We start from the raw sequence: 19,590 nt of genomic DNA, 5'->3' as shown, positions 1-19,590 counted from the left end.
TAATTAGATTTGTTAGTGAAATACAATTTATATTATTAGCGTCACCAGAGATATCAAAATTATCAGAATAATCAATATCCAAAATATTTGCAGACATTTGCGCAACTCAATTTTCACATTCCAAATGCGAAAATTACATTTGAGGACTGAAATTATTTCTCTAATATTTTTAATCAGAATATTAATTCTGGGAACTTTTTATGCCGTCAACTAACTAAATTAAGAATTCCATGCCCTAAGCATTAATCTCCCAATCTTTGACATTGTCCAGCATAAGTTGCCATCTGTATTTTTTTTGTTATTTAAAAGTTCACCAATATGCTTTTGCGTCACATTTCTAGTTGAAGTTGGCGGTAAAATATTTTAACTCAAAATTTTCATTTAAATGATGAAGACTAAACGTGATATAATTTCGTAGCTTGAAATGATCTGTCCATAAATCTAGTGCTAAAACAAATTTTGGTCCAAATCAATCAGATTTAAAACATGCGTCCTTCTAGATGAATAAACATAATCTAGTGCACCCCGACTAATGGTTGTCCTATCAGGCAATTCTAAGGAGGAATCAATTATCCTATATTTCTATTTTTTAATAATTATTTAATTTAAATTTCAACCTTTAGAAAAACAGTCATTCCTTTATTGTTTATAGAATAAAATAGCATTAAATCTAAACAGTAGTGTGTTAAAAGCCCGATTTTAAAAAACGGCCCAATTAAGTATAACCAAATAACATTATGCCTAAAGATTTTGCTCATAGCTGGCAGAAATGCTTAGACATCTATTTGCCAAATCTCGATGCTTACATATTATATTAGCTAAAATCTTAATAGGGCCGTATTAAAAATCGACCCAAATGGGGCTTTTTAACAACTAAACAGCATATCAAAACACAATTTTACCCGATTAGATTTCATATTTATCTTATATCAATACAATTCATATTTTATTAAAAATTTTTGATTCTTTTACTGGGTTTTCAAAATTTGTTCATTCTTAATAATTTTGTATAATGGTTTCGATGGGAAATTGGAAATATGAAAAGCAATGTATGATTATTTAAAGACTATATAAATTTTTTGGGTAGTTAATTACGAGCATTATTTTTACTTTCAATAAAATTTATAAAATTCAGCTAGTTTTGATTAAAAAGTTATATTAGGTAATGTGAATCAATCCCATAAACTAAGGAGCCCTCATTTTAAAATTAATATATATTTAATTAATTTTTTAAATTCCAATATTGGTTGGATAAAGCTACAAATTTATCAAGCGGGTTAAAAATAATTTTTACATAATGCCCAGGCGGGTTACTTTTTTAAGAATCAGCATGCCAAAAATTTTAAATACCTATCAAATGATTTGTATCCTACCCAGTTAAATTAAATATTGCTCAAATTAATCCCAGATTTTTGAGATTATACGACTTAGATATGCCTATCAGACTGCTAAAAATTAAATGTAAGGTGATTATTGAATGATATTAATTGATGATTTATTGACAATCATTTAATATAATTATATTTTTTAAACAAGATATATTGTATTTATATTTATTCAGTATCCCAATCTCTATATATAATCACCGTAATCAAGAATGAACGTTTCGTATAATCTTAATGTTAATTTTTATTTTTCCTACCAACTTTCCTATCATCTTAATGTTAATTTTTTCTATAAACTTTCCTATCTTCTTAATGTTAAATAAATTGATGGAGACTATATATCTCTAATGTTAAATTTTAAGAAAATTTTTTGTACATCACGGGATTCGAACCCATGACTTAACGTTTTAAAGGCAAACGTTCTTCCCACTCAACCACCTTCTATATTAAATTTTATAATATAATCTTTCTTGTATATGTTATTAATTTGCTATTAACATATTTTTCGATTAATTTATATAAGTTAGATCTTAATATGTTATATTAAAAAGAATACTAACCCACCTCAAATTATGATAAGAATGAATATTATTAAATTTAAAATAGATTATATTTAGCCAATTGAAAAATAAACATTTATCTCTTATTAATTTTAGCATAAGTATTTATATTCAATCAAAGTAAAATTTATTAATTTAATTTTTATAAATTATTTTTATATTACAATTTAGATTTAACAAATAAATTTAAATTATTTACCACCCCAAAATATGGTAGTAAAAAATTTTTTTATCTCAACCACAATATGGGAGCTCTGCAAATAGTATAAAATACTTATTTATCAATATCTTCTCATGCCAGAAAATTAACCTCCCTCACTAATCCTAAATACTTATTATAATTTAGATTTAACAAATAAATTTAAATTATATTTAGCCAATACATTTATCTCATATTACCACCCCAAAATATGCCAGTAAAATTTTATCTCAACAAAAATATTTGAACTGACATACAATACCAATTTATCAATATCTACACTACATTTTTTCGATAAATATATATTAAACAAACATAGTGAAGGCTTATTTTCTTCTTCTGGTTCGAGATATTCTCCAGGAGTTAGGCGTTTCATATTTATTAAATAGAGGCTCAAGTCGTAAGTGTTTCTTGTGCTTACTTAGTTTGGTAGGGGGCGCCAATTTGAAAAATGATGGAGCAAATTCAATTAGCCATTTTGGATCGATCATACAAACTTCCCTCATATATTCTTTGGTTGTCAGTACTAATTCATGATAAACGACCCTTAATAAATATTTTTTACAAAAATGGTAATTTATTTCGTTTTAATTATAACCTCCATTTATAATTCTAGCTTTTACGGGAATTATATCAATAAATTGTGAAATGAAAAGTGTCAAGAAAATTATACCATTCTGGTTGATTGTTAAACAAAGCACTCGATGGGTGTATGTAAACGGTTTGGTGGTCTACGAGTGTTCGGAAGCCTTCTTGAGGGTCCTTTTTGGCGGCGTTTCGAAAAAACCCACTGAGAATGCATTTTTGAACTTGTGAAGCACTTTTGCCGCAGGATATAACATCCAATTTATGTCTGTCCATTATGCCCAGTAACTGTTTCCTAATGTCTTGTGCTCTTTTGAGACTCCTGCATTGGACAAAATTTTCATAACACCAAGCCTGGCTGAATTTGTTGTTTTTCCAGCAATTGTAAACAGCAAGGAGGGTTAAGTGATCACCCTCGGATTGATGAAACTTAGCCTTTCTCTGGTCGGCCAGCTGATATTTCTCCTATAATTTAAATAATTATAATATAAGTGGTTATATAAAAATAAAATAATTAAATTTTCTAACGATGTATCAGTTTGATCGGGTACCAGGCAGAATCTTACATGTGGTTCGGCCGATTCCATGAAGATAACTGAATATTTAAAACTAGTTAATATAAACTTTTTAAACAAAATTAAAGAATTTTTACAAATTTGACAAAGAATATAAATAACTTAGTAAACAAAAAAGTTCGTCTTATTTTTGATAAAAAAAAAGGTCCTTTTCTTTATTTATAATTTTCAAATGCGGCGAATCTTTCTTTCAAATTTTGAACCCAGTCAAATAAAATCGGACCCAGTACCGATAAAAAATTTGGGTACGGCCTCCCCTAAAAAAAAGCAATTTTCATCTTTAAGAAGACTATCTATAGTGAATCGCACAATTGCCTCACTGATGACCTAGTCGGATAACTACTCAACAATTATATTAGCGAAAGAATGTTCATGATTAAGGAGGGTGTAGGTATATATATCATTTTTTTATGGATTAGTAATAACATTAAATCGGTGTATCTCTAAATATATCATATAAATGAAAACACTTTGCAGATTATTACAGGGTTTTATTTTTCGATTTTATATACCATACTTACAAAGATATTGTCACAAATAAATATAAATGAAATAATTTTATTAAGTCCGTGCAATGTTCGACAGTTTTCTTTTGGATTCGTTGCAAAATAAAACAAAGCGTTTTTCCAAAAATGAAGATGCAACTAAAATTATTACCCCATGAAATATTATAATAAAGAAATTGTTAATAATATTTTTTTTTACAAATATCACATACTTTAGGACGATAAAAGACATTTTGCACGGACAGCATTGAAACGATTGTCAAGATTTCATCAGAACACCCTAAATGAACCGACATTATCAACATTTTAGATAGTTGAGGTTCCAATGGGAATTCCGCCATCCGCCTTCCAAGGCGGGTGAGTAGTCCCTCGTCATCTAGGGCACTGAGAGAGTGCAACTGTTCAAGTGCCATTAGCAGGGCCTGTTTGTAAAATGTTATAATTTAGGATTCATAAAAATTAATTGCTACTTTTAATTTGGATGTATGAATTGTTTAAAAAAAATTGGTTTCAATCTTACAGACATAATTATTTTAAAATTTTACCTACTACTTTTTCAAGATATATGAAAGGCGATATATTTTTTATAAACCGGTGATTATTTTTTTTAATATGATATTAAAATTGGGAATAAGATGGCCTTAAAATTGAAATAATTATATGATCAATTTCAGCTTATCTGATATATAAGATAATGTAATGATCATCCTAAATAGCCAAAACATCTACTAATTTATTCTATACCCATATAAAGATGTGACTAAAACTTCAATGAGCAAATTATAATATGATTGATTAAGACAAATACCTCGGAGGGTGGCGCATCCATGAAATCAAAATTTAGCAAATCATTGATTCCCATAGCCTTGAGTTGGAGAGTGGTGCTAGCTAAATTGGTTCTTTGTATTTCTGGAACTGGTGTTGAAAGCATTTCATCCCGGTATGCCCTTTCAGTGTAAAGCCTATAACATTTGCCAGGCCCAGTTCTACCAGCCCGACCTGATCTTTGTTTAGCTTGAGCCTTTTAATAAAATAATAAATATAATTACTATGTTAGAAGAAATAATGCGTTTAATATTAACGCGTTTTAAAATTTAGATGATTGATAAAATATATTTTTTAGTGGCACAACCTTGAGATTTTTAAAAAACCTCTGGTGTTTTAATGTGGTTGTTGATGGTTATTTTTAAGATTTTTAAAATAGAAATATTTTTGAGAGGAAAAAAACATATTTTAAACTTTGTAATTTCTTTAAAAATACATTTTTATCTGAAAACAAGTTAATTTCTTATATTATATTTAAATATTAATTAAATAAAATTTTAGATAATTTTATGTTTTAGAGGGATTTTTCATAGATATAAAATATAGTATTATTTCTGACACTCTTTACAAAAATTCTTATAAAATTTTACAAAATAATCATAAAATTTTTATTTAATAATATCTTTAAAACGTTTATATTTTTAATTTTAAGGTTAACATAATAAATGTCCGAAATATCAAAGCTTAATAGAAAAAAATTGAGTGATATAACAGTTTTAAAATAAGGTAGACTACTTATTATGCCTAACCAAATATTTGCCTAATTTTTTCCAACTTATCATTCAAGAGTTAAGTTGATATAAGTTATAAAAAAAATCACTCCAAAAGTCATTACAAACCTGAGATATAGGCACAACCACAAGAGAATCCATTCCTGTTTTAGGGTTGTAGACCTTCTGTTTAACAAAACCAGGATCTACCACATAATATATACCATCTATAGTTAGGGAGGTTTCAGCTATGTTGGTAGCTATAACAACTTTGCGGGAACCGGGTGGGGCGGGATCGAATATGCGTGTTTGCATTTCACTTGGTAAAGCACTGTATACTGGCAAAATGATTAGCTCCGGAACATCGGGGCCCAAGGATTTCATCCGTTCATAGAGAATTTCGCAAGCAGTGTCTATTTCTTCCTGGCCTGGATGAGGAGAAAAAAAATTAAAAAGCAAGTATAAATTTTAAAAAATGTGTTTAAAATTGAAAGGCGATTTAAATAAATTTAGTAAATGAGTATTCTATACACAATTTTTTTTTGAAAAAAAAGGCAAAAAAATAGAAAAATGTTAGCATATATTTTACAAAAAATGGAATTACTCTTAAATAGTTTACTACCTTTAACAGAAAAAAATGTCTATCACTACTTAAATATATACGATATAAAAAACATAAATTAATAAAATGAACTCAAATATGATACCTGTCAAAAAGAGAAGAATATCGCCAGGAGGTTCAGTCAAATGGATTTGCATTACGGTGATGAGCGAAGCGTCTAGATAATCAGTTTCCGGTTCGTTGGTATATAAAATTTCGACACCGAAAGTCCGGCCTGGAATGGTAAAAATGGGGGCTTCGTAGAAATAGGACGAAAATTTAACGGCATCAAGCGTAGCAGATGTTACAATAAGTTTCATTTCGGGTCGCTTTTTGATCTTAAAAATATTTTTTCCAAAATAAGTTTTTGTATATTTTTGGTAGTTAAAAAAAAGAATTAAGTTCTTGATTCTGAATATCCATTTTTATAAATAAAAATTAAATAAATTTATTTAACCCTCGAGAGTAAAGTAGGAGTAAGAACTCTGCAAATTCAATTTTTAAGCCTGGGGCCTTATTTATAGTTTAAAAATAAAAATCAAACGCATTTTTATCAAGCTAAATGATTCAAATTATCATTTTATTTTGATAAAAGAGTAGAATAGTTTTCTTAAAATTATAAGGCCCGAACACAGGTATATTTTGCAGCACTCAAGTAGAGGATTAGAATACCTTACTTCTTTCAAATCTATACAAGAATAAACTGAGTAGGTTGCATCATCCACGTTTTAAGCCGGTGAATATGTGCTAGGAACTTTTTGTGGCAATATGATTTTAATGAAATAATGCTTTTTAAATTAATAAACATTAAATAATAATAAAAATTTGTATGCTGCGTTTGAGTATTATAACTCATAAAAAACGACGTTTAAAACATTCATTTTATTATGATAAGTAAAAGTTAGATATATTTTGGAATATATACATTTACTAAGTTGTTCTAGGAACTATTAATATATATTTAAATAAAATCTAATATAAATTCTTTAAAATAAATACGATCCCATCTTCACTGAAATGGAGTTGATAAATATGATTTTTCAATACAGATATAGAGTACAATTGTTAAATTTAGACATCCCCAAATCATCTTGAAAATGGGCAGGTTGTCAATTATACTTAATAGGGATAGGATATTGTTTGGGACCAAAAATCTTGTAAAATTTGGGAGTCGCCAAATTGAAAACAAGTTTCGCTGTATGTTATTAAATATATAAAAAAAATAATAATAAACTGCTTGCTTAAGTAGCCCAAACAATACATCTGTATGAATTGTTCTTTCGTGAGCTTCGTCCAGCATGATGACGGAGTAGGAGGATAAGTCAGGATCTAATAAGCACTCCCTGAGTAGCATACCATCCGTCATGTATTTTATTAGTGTTTCGGGACAGGTACAGTCTTCGAACCGGATCGTATAACCAACCTGGTAAATAATATATTTTAGTTTTTAAAAAAAATGATTAACCATTGCAATTTATTTTATATATTAAAACTCTATCTGATTCTATTGAACATAATTTTAATATAATCTAAACAAATATATAAAAAATTACTCTTTTAAAAAATGAATATTAAAAATAGATGAGAAAAAAATTTAATTAAATTATCTTTAACCTTACTTACTCAGGTAGCAAAAAGTATTAATTCAAATAAATCCAGAGTTTGTGATTTCATCTTGCTATGCATGAAAATAAGATTTATTAATATAAGATTTTGAATTTTTAGATCGAATTTGATCAAGAATCTCTTTTCTTTAAAAAAAATCTTACAAATAGAACGATTTTATAGACATTGTTTCGCATTTTAAAAATATATTTATAAAACATATTATATATACCTCCTGACCAAGTCGGCAACCAAACTCCTCGGACACCCTCTTTGCTACAGACATAGCGGCTACTCTCCTGGGTTGGGTGCATCCTATTTTACCTGTATGATTCATAGATTGGTAGGGGTGGCATAATGAAATTTTAAAAAACATTAACAATAACAATCTAACAATTTATAAAACTCATTATTTTGTTGGGTTCAAAAGGTCGTATATTTCATTTTGTTTTAAATTACCCCTAACAGTAAATCCAGCCTCTGCTAGGTATTGGGTTATCTGTGTAGTTTTGCCCGAGCCGGTTTCCCCTATAACTATGAGCATGTGATTCTCCATGATAGCTTGAATGAGTTGCTCTTTGAGTTTGTAGATGGGCAAATTTTGTCTCTGTTCCAAAATTGAAGCGGGTTCCTTTTTGATGAAGGAACGCTGTTTTCCGCCAGCTATGTAACGTTTCCATTCGGGCATGTCGTTTTGCATATTGACGTTAGAGCCACCAGATCCAGATGTGGAGTTTATCGAAGCTTCAATGTGATTTAGGATAAAGAATTGATTATATTTAAAATGATTAAGTCATTTTCTCTATCAAATCCATCTGTGGTCAATAGAAATAGTCTTTGAGTGTTTATATACATTATCAGTGGATTCATTGATTTTTTTAAAAATTCAACTGGATACTTTCATAATTCTTTTAAAATCATCGTCCTTAAATCTATTTTTACATTAATAAAATAATCGGGATTTTTTAAAGAGTTGAATGAATGATGATCGATGAAAAGAAAATTTAAATGATTTACGATTAACGGAAAATGGGTCTTGCCATTCCTTGCCGAAACTAGATAGAGAGGAGCCAGCCCCTAAGCCCAATTCTGATTCCCTGACTTGTTGTTTGATTTCTTTTCTCTCTTTGGCAAGCGCGTTTTGCATCATCGCTGCTTGAGCTAAAGAACCGTCAGGGTTCTGGATGTTTGTTTTGCATAAAAAGAAAATAATATATAACTATAATTTATATGATCGTGATTAATAAGGCAAGAGTCTTACATTTATAAAAATGAATTCAATATATATATAATATGTGTATGCTACCAATGATAATTAATTTAAAGCCACTTTTATGTAACATTTAAACAAATTAACTTTACTTAAAAAAAATTAGCAAAGTAATAGAAATCAGGGTAAAAGTCCGTACCCTACAAAAAATAATATTACCACTCACCGATAAAATTTATAACTGGAAGACCAAACCTTGACAACTTTAACCGGTTCCATCAGTGCCTCCATTCCTCCTTTCCGCTTGCCGTAGCCCCTAAGAAAGGCGGGTTCGTCATCTGCTAACTCGATCTCTACATCCTCATCTCCGTCGTCATCATCCCCTCCACCCCCACCAGGCTCTGTAAGACCACCGCGGAGAGCAGAGCGGGTAAGCAAACCGGTTTCTTCGTCAAAATCTGGGTATTCCGACACGTCCAGCACATTTGCGGCTATCATCTAATAAGTCAAAAAAATATTCAATTTTTTTTCTTTTTTTACTATCATTTTTTTGTTACTTAATTCAATCGTTAATTTATTCTTTCAATTTTTTATATTTATTTTCTTTATTTCTGTTGTTAAATTTTAATCTTTCTTTGAAAGAATGCTTTTGGTATGTGTTAGAAGAGAAGATAATAAAGTCGGATTTTAATTATTATCCACAAATACACCATGGAGTGCGAATGTTTGCATATTGAAATTTCACATAATATTTATTTTGGATATGTGTATAGCCTGATATATAAAGGGTAGATTCATTTAAATATGGGGCTGATTATATTTATAATAAATGTCATGATAAATTGTAATGAAGATATAGAAATCATTATAAAAATCATAGTATAAAACCTGCTTAATTTCCCACTTTTCTGGGCTGGCTATTCTTTTGGCCTTTTTTCTACCACTAAGGAAGGAGCCCTTGTCGGCCCCCAAAAATGAATGATCTCCTTTCCTATCGTTCTTTTGAGCCGTGTCCGATACCGGTTTATCTGGATTCCGGCTCATATTATTGCCTTCTATGTCCACGTGGTCATATTCGAGACGAGAGCTTATAGAAGTGGGATTTAGATCCTCACCTGTTTGTTGATTTACGTCCTTTGTTATGTGTCAATTATGGGTAAATAAAATATATTTATGCCCTTGATTAGTGTTGTTAAAAAGTCGAGTTCACCCGACTACGACTCCGAGTCGAAGTCGCAATAACTAGACTCAAAACTCAAGTCGAGTTTTGAGTCGATTAGTCGACTCATTTTTACGACTCGAGTTCCGAACTTGAGTCGTGAACTCAAGTCGCGACTCGAGTTCTGAACTTGAGTCATGAACTTGAGTTTTTATCTTGAGTAATGAACTTAAGTTTTGATCTTGAGTCATGAACTTGAGTTTTGATCTTGAGTCATGAACTCGAGTTATGAACTTGAGTCGTGAACTAGTCATAAACTTGAGTCGTGAACTAGTCATAAACTTGAGTCGTGAACTAGTCATAAACTTGAGTCGTGAACTAGTCATAAACTTGAGTCGTGAACTCAACAGGTTATCTTAAATTTTATGAAACTCGATTACTTATATTAGTATTGTTAATTGGTTGGTTGTGTAATACCCAGATCTGGCGCTTGGCTCTAAAATTAGACTAAATCTGCTATGAGCACGAGGCCCATGTATCTTAAGTTATTTCTTATTGAACTTATTAGTTAAATATATGGTTATTACAGATAAATCGATAGATAATTAAAAGACCTATTGAATATGCAACAATTCAAGCGCCACTTTTCTATGAGTGAAACTATTTCTACGTAAACGGAAATTTTAATAACATGAATAGAAAAAATAATTCCTAAAATTATATTTTGAAATAAAGAGGTTGCTCGTAGCATAAACTCCTTCCTATTCCTATATTGAACTATTATTTTCCTGATTTTATTATATTAAAATCATAAAAAATATATTATTATTTATATAAAAATAATAAAATAAATGAAACAATGAATTTGTTGATCCAAAAAATTTTTTTATTTATTCGATTTTTTTATTGTAATTATAAAATTTAACTCATACATATGGATGACTTGATATACATTTTTTTTAAGGGTATAACTACATTCCCTAACGTCAAGGTCCATCTCCTATAAGAGTGATAAAAGGCCAGACTCGGTTCAACATAATCTTTAAATAAAATTAAAAATGGCAATAGAAAATATTACAATATAATTATTATTAGTCGTCATAACTGTATTCAGGCCCTCCCCCAAGTAACATGATTTTTTTATCAATCCATATTATATTCAAAAAAAAAAAAATATACCTTTATAGATAAGCTGATTTTTTGTCCAACGAGAGATATCACTTTAACTTTCACCTTTTGTCCCCGGGTTACTACCTCCGCTACATTATGGACTTTACCTTCACTCCTGATTTGAGAAATATGGACAAGACCATCCATTTTCGTTCTGAATCCCTCGAGCTGAACGAAACAACCAAAGGTGACTATATTGGCTATCCGGCCTTCATATATCTGTTTACATCAAAATCGCGTTATAAAATAAATTGAGATTTATTAGAAGTTATAAAAAAATATATATATTTGTTCCATTCGAGATTAGTGTTGAACTGAAGTAGTCGGCCACTTTTAGATAGAGCTTGAAGACAGATAAATAACTAGATTCCACCTGATTTATAAATCGATCTAATAGGAGACAATCACTACGTTTTTAAAAATTCGAATTTCGAAACGTTCTTAACTGGTATATACTGGTTGACCCTCATTATTCGAGACAGCTGAAAAGGCATTTTTTTCAGTAAAAATTCTATAAGAATAGACCTATTTATTGAGTAGGGCTGTGATTATCTACTTTTTTACTCACTGATGAAATCTAGATATTTATATTAATACTTTATATGAGATTTTATTTTTAACTTATTTTGTAAGGCACATTAGCAATTGAATGAAAATGAGAATTCAGATCATTCATACTTATCTCCGTTATCTTATATAGATGCAAACATAGAAATTTTACTTTAAAAATATGTTAACTTACATTCCCGACTTCTGGAATTGTTGGTTGATCTGGTCTTCTTTTTCTGTGATCAAAAGGTTCTTTTTCTTTTGTCTTCGTTGGAGACCGTTTTTGTTGACGAGATGAGGAGTGTTTATCCCGACTTCTTGCCCTATGAGAAGGACTCCTAGACTTTGAGCGAGTATTTGATTTTGACCTACTACGATGCCTTTTATAAAAATAGGAACTATTTTAAAATATTAGCACAATACTGTTGTTATTTGACAAGTTTCATTGAGTTTATATTTTTTTATGTAGAGGAAAAAAAATGTTAACTTTTTATTAATATATAGATCAAAAAATTACTATAAATAAAATAATCTAGTAGATATATTTTCGCTGAATAGAATTATCTCACTAAAAACATGTTATTTACAAATGTGGAATATTATCAAATCAGCTAAAGATCCAAACCAACCCCCTTAGATTTTTCTTAAAATTTATATGATGATAATAAAAAAACAAACGAATAAAATATAAAATTTTAATTTCCAACTCGTTAGCTTCCTGAGATGTGGTCACCTTTAAAAAACGCAAAAATTCCAAAATACATTATATTTCATTTTGAATATTTCAAAAAATAGCTAAACCCATTTTAATTTTATTATGGCCCTCTAAATTTAAAAAAGGGGATATATCGAAAACTAAAAATGGCCATAAAAAGAAAATTGCCATTTTTTCAATATTTTTATGAATGGACACTAGATTATAGGGACGCACACTTTTCCAAAAGTTATGACACTTTAAAAATTAGTCGTATGGCTAAATTTATACATAATTCTTATAAAATTTATGCTTAGAATTTAACTTCGACAATATGGTGTATCTAAATTATTTATATTACATAAGAATCGGTGGATAATTTTATTATAATAAATATTATAATTATTTTATAATCTAAAAAATTTTAGTAAAATGCTGTTAAAAATCTATCTCCGAGACGTGCTGCAAAACTTAAATTTTCAATGTTGCTGACAAATAATATAATCAATTTGTGATATTATTTTTTCGATAATTATATAAATCTATAAGTGTTATTTGATTTTCATAAGGGTTTACATGCTTGCTTTACCCTCTACACACTTAATGTCTTCTAAACTATCGTAAGGAGTTTTGTCATTTGAAATTGAGAAAGAATTCCACTCAACCTTGATTCCAAAATCATTTTCATGGTTGAAAAGGTTTATAAAGATTTTTTTAGCTTATATATCGAGCAATAGCTCCTTTAAAAAAATAAATAAAAAATTTTAAACCTAAACAAATCTCTCTTTCAAAAATAGAATTACTTTTATTTGAAATAAAATACACAAGCGACGTGTTTTAGGCAATCTGATCTAATAATGTAACTTAGATGTTTGACGATCTCGTTTTACGGTAATAAACCATAATAGACGAAGTGTTAGTGATTAATAGTCTAATGGAAACCTTGATCTTAATCTAGATCTACAAAAAATATAGTTTTGCAAAGTCTGATATTATTAACTAGGGCTGTACCGATATTAGATAATGGTATCGAATGGGCGCCTATGTTAAACCTTTAGAAAAAATATCGGATCACCTAAAAATTTAACCGATATTGATTTTATACATATTTTTAATTTATTTTTGAAGTTACTTTCCCTTTCTCGTAATAAATCTTCATAGCTACAATCGCTATAAGAATGGAGTTTATAGGGGTGTTAGGAATGTAAATTTGTTAAAACCTATCTTCGTATCACTCTGGGTTCCTTTAAAATAAGTTAATATATTTTTATATATAATATAAAAGTAATCTATTTTTTTAGTTATTGATATAATTTCGAAAAAAATATGTGAAATAACTCTAGGACCAGTGCTCGTCGCAGTCTAGGACTTTGTCCAAATATAAAGCAGTTTAATGTCCATCTATAAAAAAAAATTGAAAGAAAATGGCAGTTTTCTTTATATGGCCATTTCCAGTTTTTGGTATTAAGCTCATTTTCGTTATAATAAATTTTATTACATATTAAAGAGCTATATGATAAAATTTAAATCATAATTTTAGCTAAATTATATTTAGAGCTATTTAAAATTAAATGTAGTATTTTCGAATTTTTGCGTTTTAAAAGGTGGCCATATCTCGGGAAGTAAGCCGAGTTGGAAATTAAAATTTTATATTTTTTATTAATTAGAGTGGCGTATATATTCATCTTAGAAATTTTTAAAAATAGATCAGCGTTGAGTTGAGAATCGAGTTTTTTTTGGATGGTTTCATAAATTTGAGTATATCATAGGCTTATTAAAAAACAAATCGAATCGTAACGACGAGTAAATTATTAGGCTTGTTCTAATAACGAATAAAATTATTCTATTTGAATAATCCGTCTTATCGGAATCGAATTATCCGAATTCTTCGGAATAATGATTAGTTAAAAATAAAATTTAATCATTTATCAATTTCCATTAATAGCTTCTCAATTTTGAGAGGTGAGGCGATTAACAAGGTGTACATCAACTGCTTGTAAAAAAAAATTATTAGTTGAAACTAATCTGTCGCAAAAAATAAATAACTAGTCTTATAAAAGAATAAACAATAAGAAAAACTCTTTGCCATAAAAATTGGCTTGGCGTTATAAATCAAATTAATGTATGAATTATGTTTTATAAAATTATACGAATCGAATCCAGTGTTGTAAATGGCTCGATTTGAGCCGATTTTTTAAAACGGCGAACTCTATATTTTATTCAGAAAAATATTACGCAAGCATAAAGATTTTGTTTATAGATAGCACCACGTTTAGGACATCTATTTGCGAAATCTCGAGGTTTAGGCAATATTTTCCTGGCTAAAATATTGAGTTAGCCGTTTAAAAAAATCGTCTCAAATCGAGCCGTTTATCAACACTATCGAATTCATGGAATACGAATAGTAAAATAAATTATTGGAATCGAATACAAATGGTAAATTATTCGATACGTTAACGGATCAAATAGGAATATGCGCTATTCGTCGTTTTTGAATAAGCCTATCTGATATGGCATAATAATAAAATTTAAAATATATTAAAATGTAATAATAAAAACTTTACCTTTTGTGTCTTTTATTCTTATGATCTTTATGTCTAGATTCATTATCATCAGAATCTTTCCTAACATTCATATATTATAATCACAATTCAATAAATATTGTAACTTTATATCTGTTTGATCTTTTGTTAGACTTTCTAAGTCTTCTAACATTGCATTTGCTATATTAGAATCTTTTTTCAATTCCTTTTCTAACATTGTCTAAATAAATTTTATATGATTACAACTATATAAAATATTTAAATATTGTAAATTAAAGGCCTGCAATGGAAGGGTTAAAAAAAGACAGGATAGGCAAGTTAAAATTATTTTTAAAACAATGGAAGGGCGGGTGAATTTAAAATATTTCTCTGCCGAAATGAAGAAAACTACATTATATCTATTTTTAAAAAAAATTTATTTAATAATATTGCATATTTTATAAATTTAAATAATAAGATATTAAAATATAATAGAGCCAAACCAATTAATTAAATAATTTAAATTTGGAAGGCATGTTAAACAATTTATTGTCACATAAAAATATATATAAAACATTTTTTATAAATAATAGTATTATAATTGTTAAGGAAGGGGAATTAATCGTAAGACACTTGATCACAATTTTCATCCATCTGGTCCATTTGATTCAAAATGGCGATTCATATAAAAGAATAAAAAATGTAATTTTTTTAAAAAATCTTTTAAATTTTGATGACATTTATAATTCTATTCTTCTCTTACAATGAATTATCATTTGTTATCATATTTTGATTATTTTAATTTTTAAATTTGATTAGCTATGAACTATGTCCTATGCCCAATATTTGAAGTATACTAATTTATATTATAGAATATAAAACACAAATAATAAAAATGAATATCACCAAAATTATGAATTTTTAACGATTTCTTTCTTCTATATAATAATAATATTTAAATTCATCATTTGACTATTTTTGCTATATTATAATAACAAATGCCATTATCTTTATCAAAATTATGTTGTTATCTTTATCAATCAATTATTTATAACTAATCAAGGAATTTTTTTTCATTTGTACCATTTTGATTCAATCACTTAGATAAAGGTATTAATGAAATATTGTTATTCATATCTCATTCCTTTAAACTTTTTCAATTTTAAAAAAATTAAAATTTATTTATTTGGGAATATAAACTCAATCTGAAAGCAATCAATAACTTTCTTTGAAATTTTTTACAGATTGTGGAGTGGATTTAATGATAAAGTTAACCTGCACTTGTCTTGAAAGAAATTTCCATATTTTTATATAATTATTAATAAATTAATACTTTAATTACACAATATATAGGATGGCCAACATAAACACACCCTTAATTACCTTGTTCAGCTAGAGATTCTAAACACAAAATGGATAGTCTCATCTAGTGTTGTTAAAGTAATTAGTTATCTTTTTGTAAAAAAATAATGTTAACTAATTTTTTTAATGTAATTAGTAGCTGTAACTAGTTACATTTTAAAATGTGTTAAACAATATATACCTGATTATTGTGTTTATATGATGATTTGTCAAATAAAATTACTATTTATTAAATATTATGTCTCACATACATAAATTCCTCTATCAAATGTTCTAGGATTTGGAGAAAAACTAGCACAACTTTAGGCACAAATTTTTATAAATAATTATTATATTTTTTTGTGCAAATATATATTGTTATTTTTTTCCACTGATAAAAATTATATGGCAAATTTGTTTCAGTGCAATTATTTCTTAATTTAAATTGTGTTTTCAGTTGATTTCCTTTTATTAAAATTTTAAAAAATTTAAATAAGTAACTTGCAACTAGTCATTTTTAAAATTTAACTATAACTTTTAAATAATGTAACTAATAGTTGTACAAGTTGTATTTTTAAGAAAGTAACTTGTTATTTTAAAAGTAAATTTTAACAACACCAGTTGTATCTATATTTATTAAATCAGGAGCAAAGTGTCAGATTTCTATTTTCTTAAATGTATATCTCATTAAAATAATTTTAAGTCAGAATTGATATGTATGAATTACTATTTATTTTTAAATTTCATGGAATGAAATCTAGTGCATCTAGTGTTGTTAAACGGCTCGATTTGAGCCGATTTTTAAAAACGGCTAACTCAATATTTTATCCAAAATAATATTACGCAAGTCTGAATATTTTGCTCATAGATGGCCCAAAGGTCTAGACATCAATTAGCGAAATTTCGAGGTTTAGGTAATATTTTTCTAGCTAAAATATGGATTTAGCCGTTTTTAAAAATTCAAAATGAGCCGTTTAACAACACTAAGTGCACCCATTAATTTTGCCAGTTTGTGAAATTTAAAATAATAAAATGGGTTTATTATAAATAGGTGATCATAGAAACTAATTGCCAGCCAAATGTTATTCCTTTATATTCAGTATCAGTATGATTTATATATTATGGTTTTAGTATATAAATTAATAATCTTTCAGGTATCAATAAGCCTGACCCAAAATTTTTCTAATAAATTTGTCCAACCCAGCCTGATTGAATTTTTTTATTTGTCCAAAGACCCCATCCAATATAAAAAATATTGGTCCTCCCAGCACAAATTAATTTAAATAGAGAAAAAATTTTTAAAAATATTAGTGCCTTGTTTCTTGCAAGAATTTTAAAATATATCAATTTATTTGAAAAATTAAACATAGTTAAAAATTTAAGCACCCCACCTAGTTCAATTTCTTTTTAAAAATATTAAGCCAAACCTTGCCCAACCCAAAATTATTTTTTAAAAATAAACTAGGCAGGTTCAGAAGATCTCTAATAAAGATAATTACATTTTCATATTTTTATTAATATTTTGATTTTTAAATTAAATAAATTACTTTAGAAATAAAATGAATTTATAAAAATAATTGTTTATAAGATACTATTTTAAGGAGTCTTGACATCATTTATTTATTTTAAATTTTACTTACCCTAACTTTAGGATCATTAGGAATGCATAATGCAGGAAACGTTTTCTTTAATAATTCTTTTTTGAAATCTCCATTTTGGTCTGGATTGTTCAATTTATCTTGAACTTTATTATTTGCTATGTCTATTTTCATTGTGTTAATTATTCTGTATAAATTCGCCGTAAAAGAATCCTATCAAAAATTTAATAATTAATAAAATTATTTATATATTACTGAAAATTCTGCACCATTTTCATCTAACAATTTTTTAAAATTTTGAAGTGATGAACTTTTACCAAATAAATGAATAACATATTCAGCTAAAATATACTATGCATGAAGATGTAAATATATTCACTACCTAAATCTTTATCGTTAATCCCAATATTATTTTCAAGTTCAGTACATATTTTTGAAACTAATGATAAATACTCTAATCTTGAGAGTTCTTCCATGAATAAAAAAAAAATATGGATTGATGTTGACAGCTCTATTAGGTAGTAAGATCAAGCTAAATTACAACGGGTTTCTTGTGATGAAAGGGCTCTTATTTTGCCGACTATATTTTAAAAAACTTTAAAGTTCCACTTGACATATGTTATATAATGATTAGTAAAAAACATAATTTGTAAATTTCGAATATTTTTTTCTAATATATCAACTGTTATATATAGGATTTACATATAATATTATTTAATTTATACTAAAGTATTGTATAGCATAAATTACAATTTTATTCATACATATTTTACATTCGATCAATTTATTTTATTTAACCCATAAACCTTTAATTCAATTAATTTAAGAATGTATATAAATATGTTTAAGTTCATAGATAGTTAGGTGTTAAATTTTTAAATTAATTTAAATATAAATTTTTACTATTTGTTTATCAACTTCTCTGCCTACCTTTACATGGTTGCAGCGGAAATTATAAACTTTCAAATATTTAATTCTTCTATAAAAAATAAAAATTTAGATACTATGACAGCAAAAAAACTTATTAATGGTATGGATGCAATTATATGGGCAATGGGATTTATATTTAGTAATGACACGGATGCAATCATATGGGCAGTGGAGTTGATGCACAAATGGAAACATATATGGTCAAACTAGATAAAAGAGGATTCTAAAAGATTATGTTTATTTAATTCTAAATCTGAGATGATAAAAACATATTTAAAAAGAAAAAGTATAAAGTAACCTTTAAAATAGATATAAATTATTTAATTAAATTAAAATGAATTACCCAATATAGAATTAAAAATGCATTTTTTTGGAAATGGAGACATATGAAATCTTAAATTAGGGATTTATCTAAAGACAAGGGTATAACAATCTCAATACTCATAATTGTAATTGATTGATAGATTATAACCAATTTATTATTATATATGTTGATAACACTAATGTCACAAATATCAAAATGTAAAATAATAACGATTGCAATAATTGAGAATCAACAATGAGTATAAAAATAGTCGATAATATATTATTTTGTCTTCATAAATCTTATAAAGTTATGAGATTTTTAGCTAACCCCTAATTTAGAATTCACAATGTCTCTGATAGTAAGACACTTCATCGTATTTTTTGTCCAATTCGTTCAAAATGGGGATTAAAGGGTTTGAAATGGTAAAAATGTTATTTATTCTTTTGGATTGGTAAAAGTTTATTTTTTGAATTATTTCTTCTATGTTATTCGCGATTCAAATAGACAGCAAATTAAGAAGACTCATAGAAAATTCTAATTTAAAATAAATATAATTTAT

The 19,590-nt window shown here is 27.4% G+C and overlaps 1 protein-coding gene across 2 annotated transcripts; it reads right to left on the bottom strand.

The window, feature by feature from the left end:
- Nucleotides 1–564: 564 nt before the first annotated feature.
- LOC135927309 (ATP-dependent RNA helicase DHX8-like) lies at nt 565–18,290 on the bottom strand. Of its 2 annotated transcripts, XM_065463276.1 has the most exons (20): nt 18,177–18,290; nt 18,050–18,135; nt 17,837–18,007; nt 15,002–15,096; nt 14,898–14,957; nt 11,833–12,019; nt 11,100–11,309; nt 9,650–9,895; nt 9,017–9,259; nt 8,569–8,731; nt 8,011–8,295; nt 7,784–7,875; nt 7,181–7,369; nt 6,053–6,284; nt 5,475–5,773; nt 4,619–4,831; nt 4,023–4,232; nt 2,818–3,194; nt 2,460–2,690; nt 565–582 (listed from the first exon to the last, which is right to left on the bottom strand). In XM_065463276.1, the coding sequence occupies exons 1-19, from the start codon at nt 18,268–18,270 to the stop codon at nt 2,471–2,473; spliced, it is 3,672 nt and encodes a 1,223-aa protein (XP_065319348.1). In that variant the 5' UTR covers nt 18,271–18,290; the 3' UTR covers nt 565–582; nt 2,460–2,470. The 2 variants fall into 2 exon arrangements, with proteins under 2 accessions (XP_065319348.1, XP_065319347.1); XM_065463275.1 differs by lacking the exon at nt 565–582 and having other exon boundaries at nt 2,340–2,690.
- Nucleotides 18,291–19,590: the final 1,300 nt, after the last annotated feature.

The sequence above is a fragment of the Gordionus sp. m RMFG-2023 genome, chromosome 3 (genome assembly GCF_954871325.1).
Source record: "Gordionus sp. m RMFG-2023 chromosome 3, tfGorSpeb1-WG-v2, whole genome shotgun sequence".
Taxonomy (NCBI): Eukaryota; Metazoa; Nematomorpha; class Gordioida; order Chordodea; family Parachordodidae; genus Gordionus; species Gordionus sp. m RMFG-2023.
Note: the sequence above shows the minus strand (reverse complement) of the source record. Positions and strands in the feature narration are given on the sequence as shown.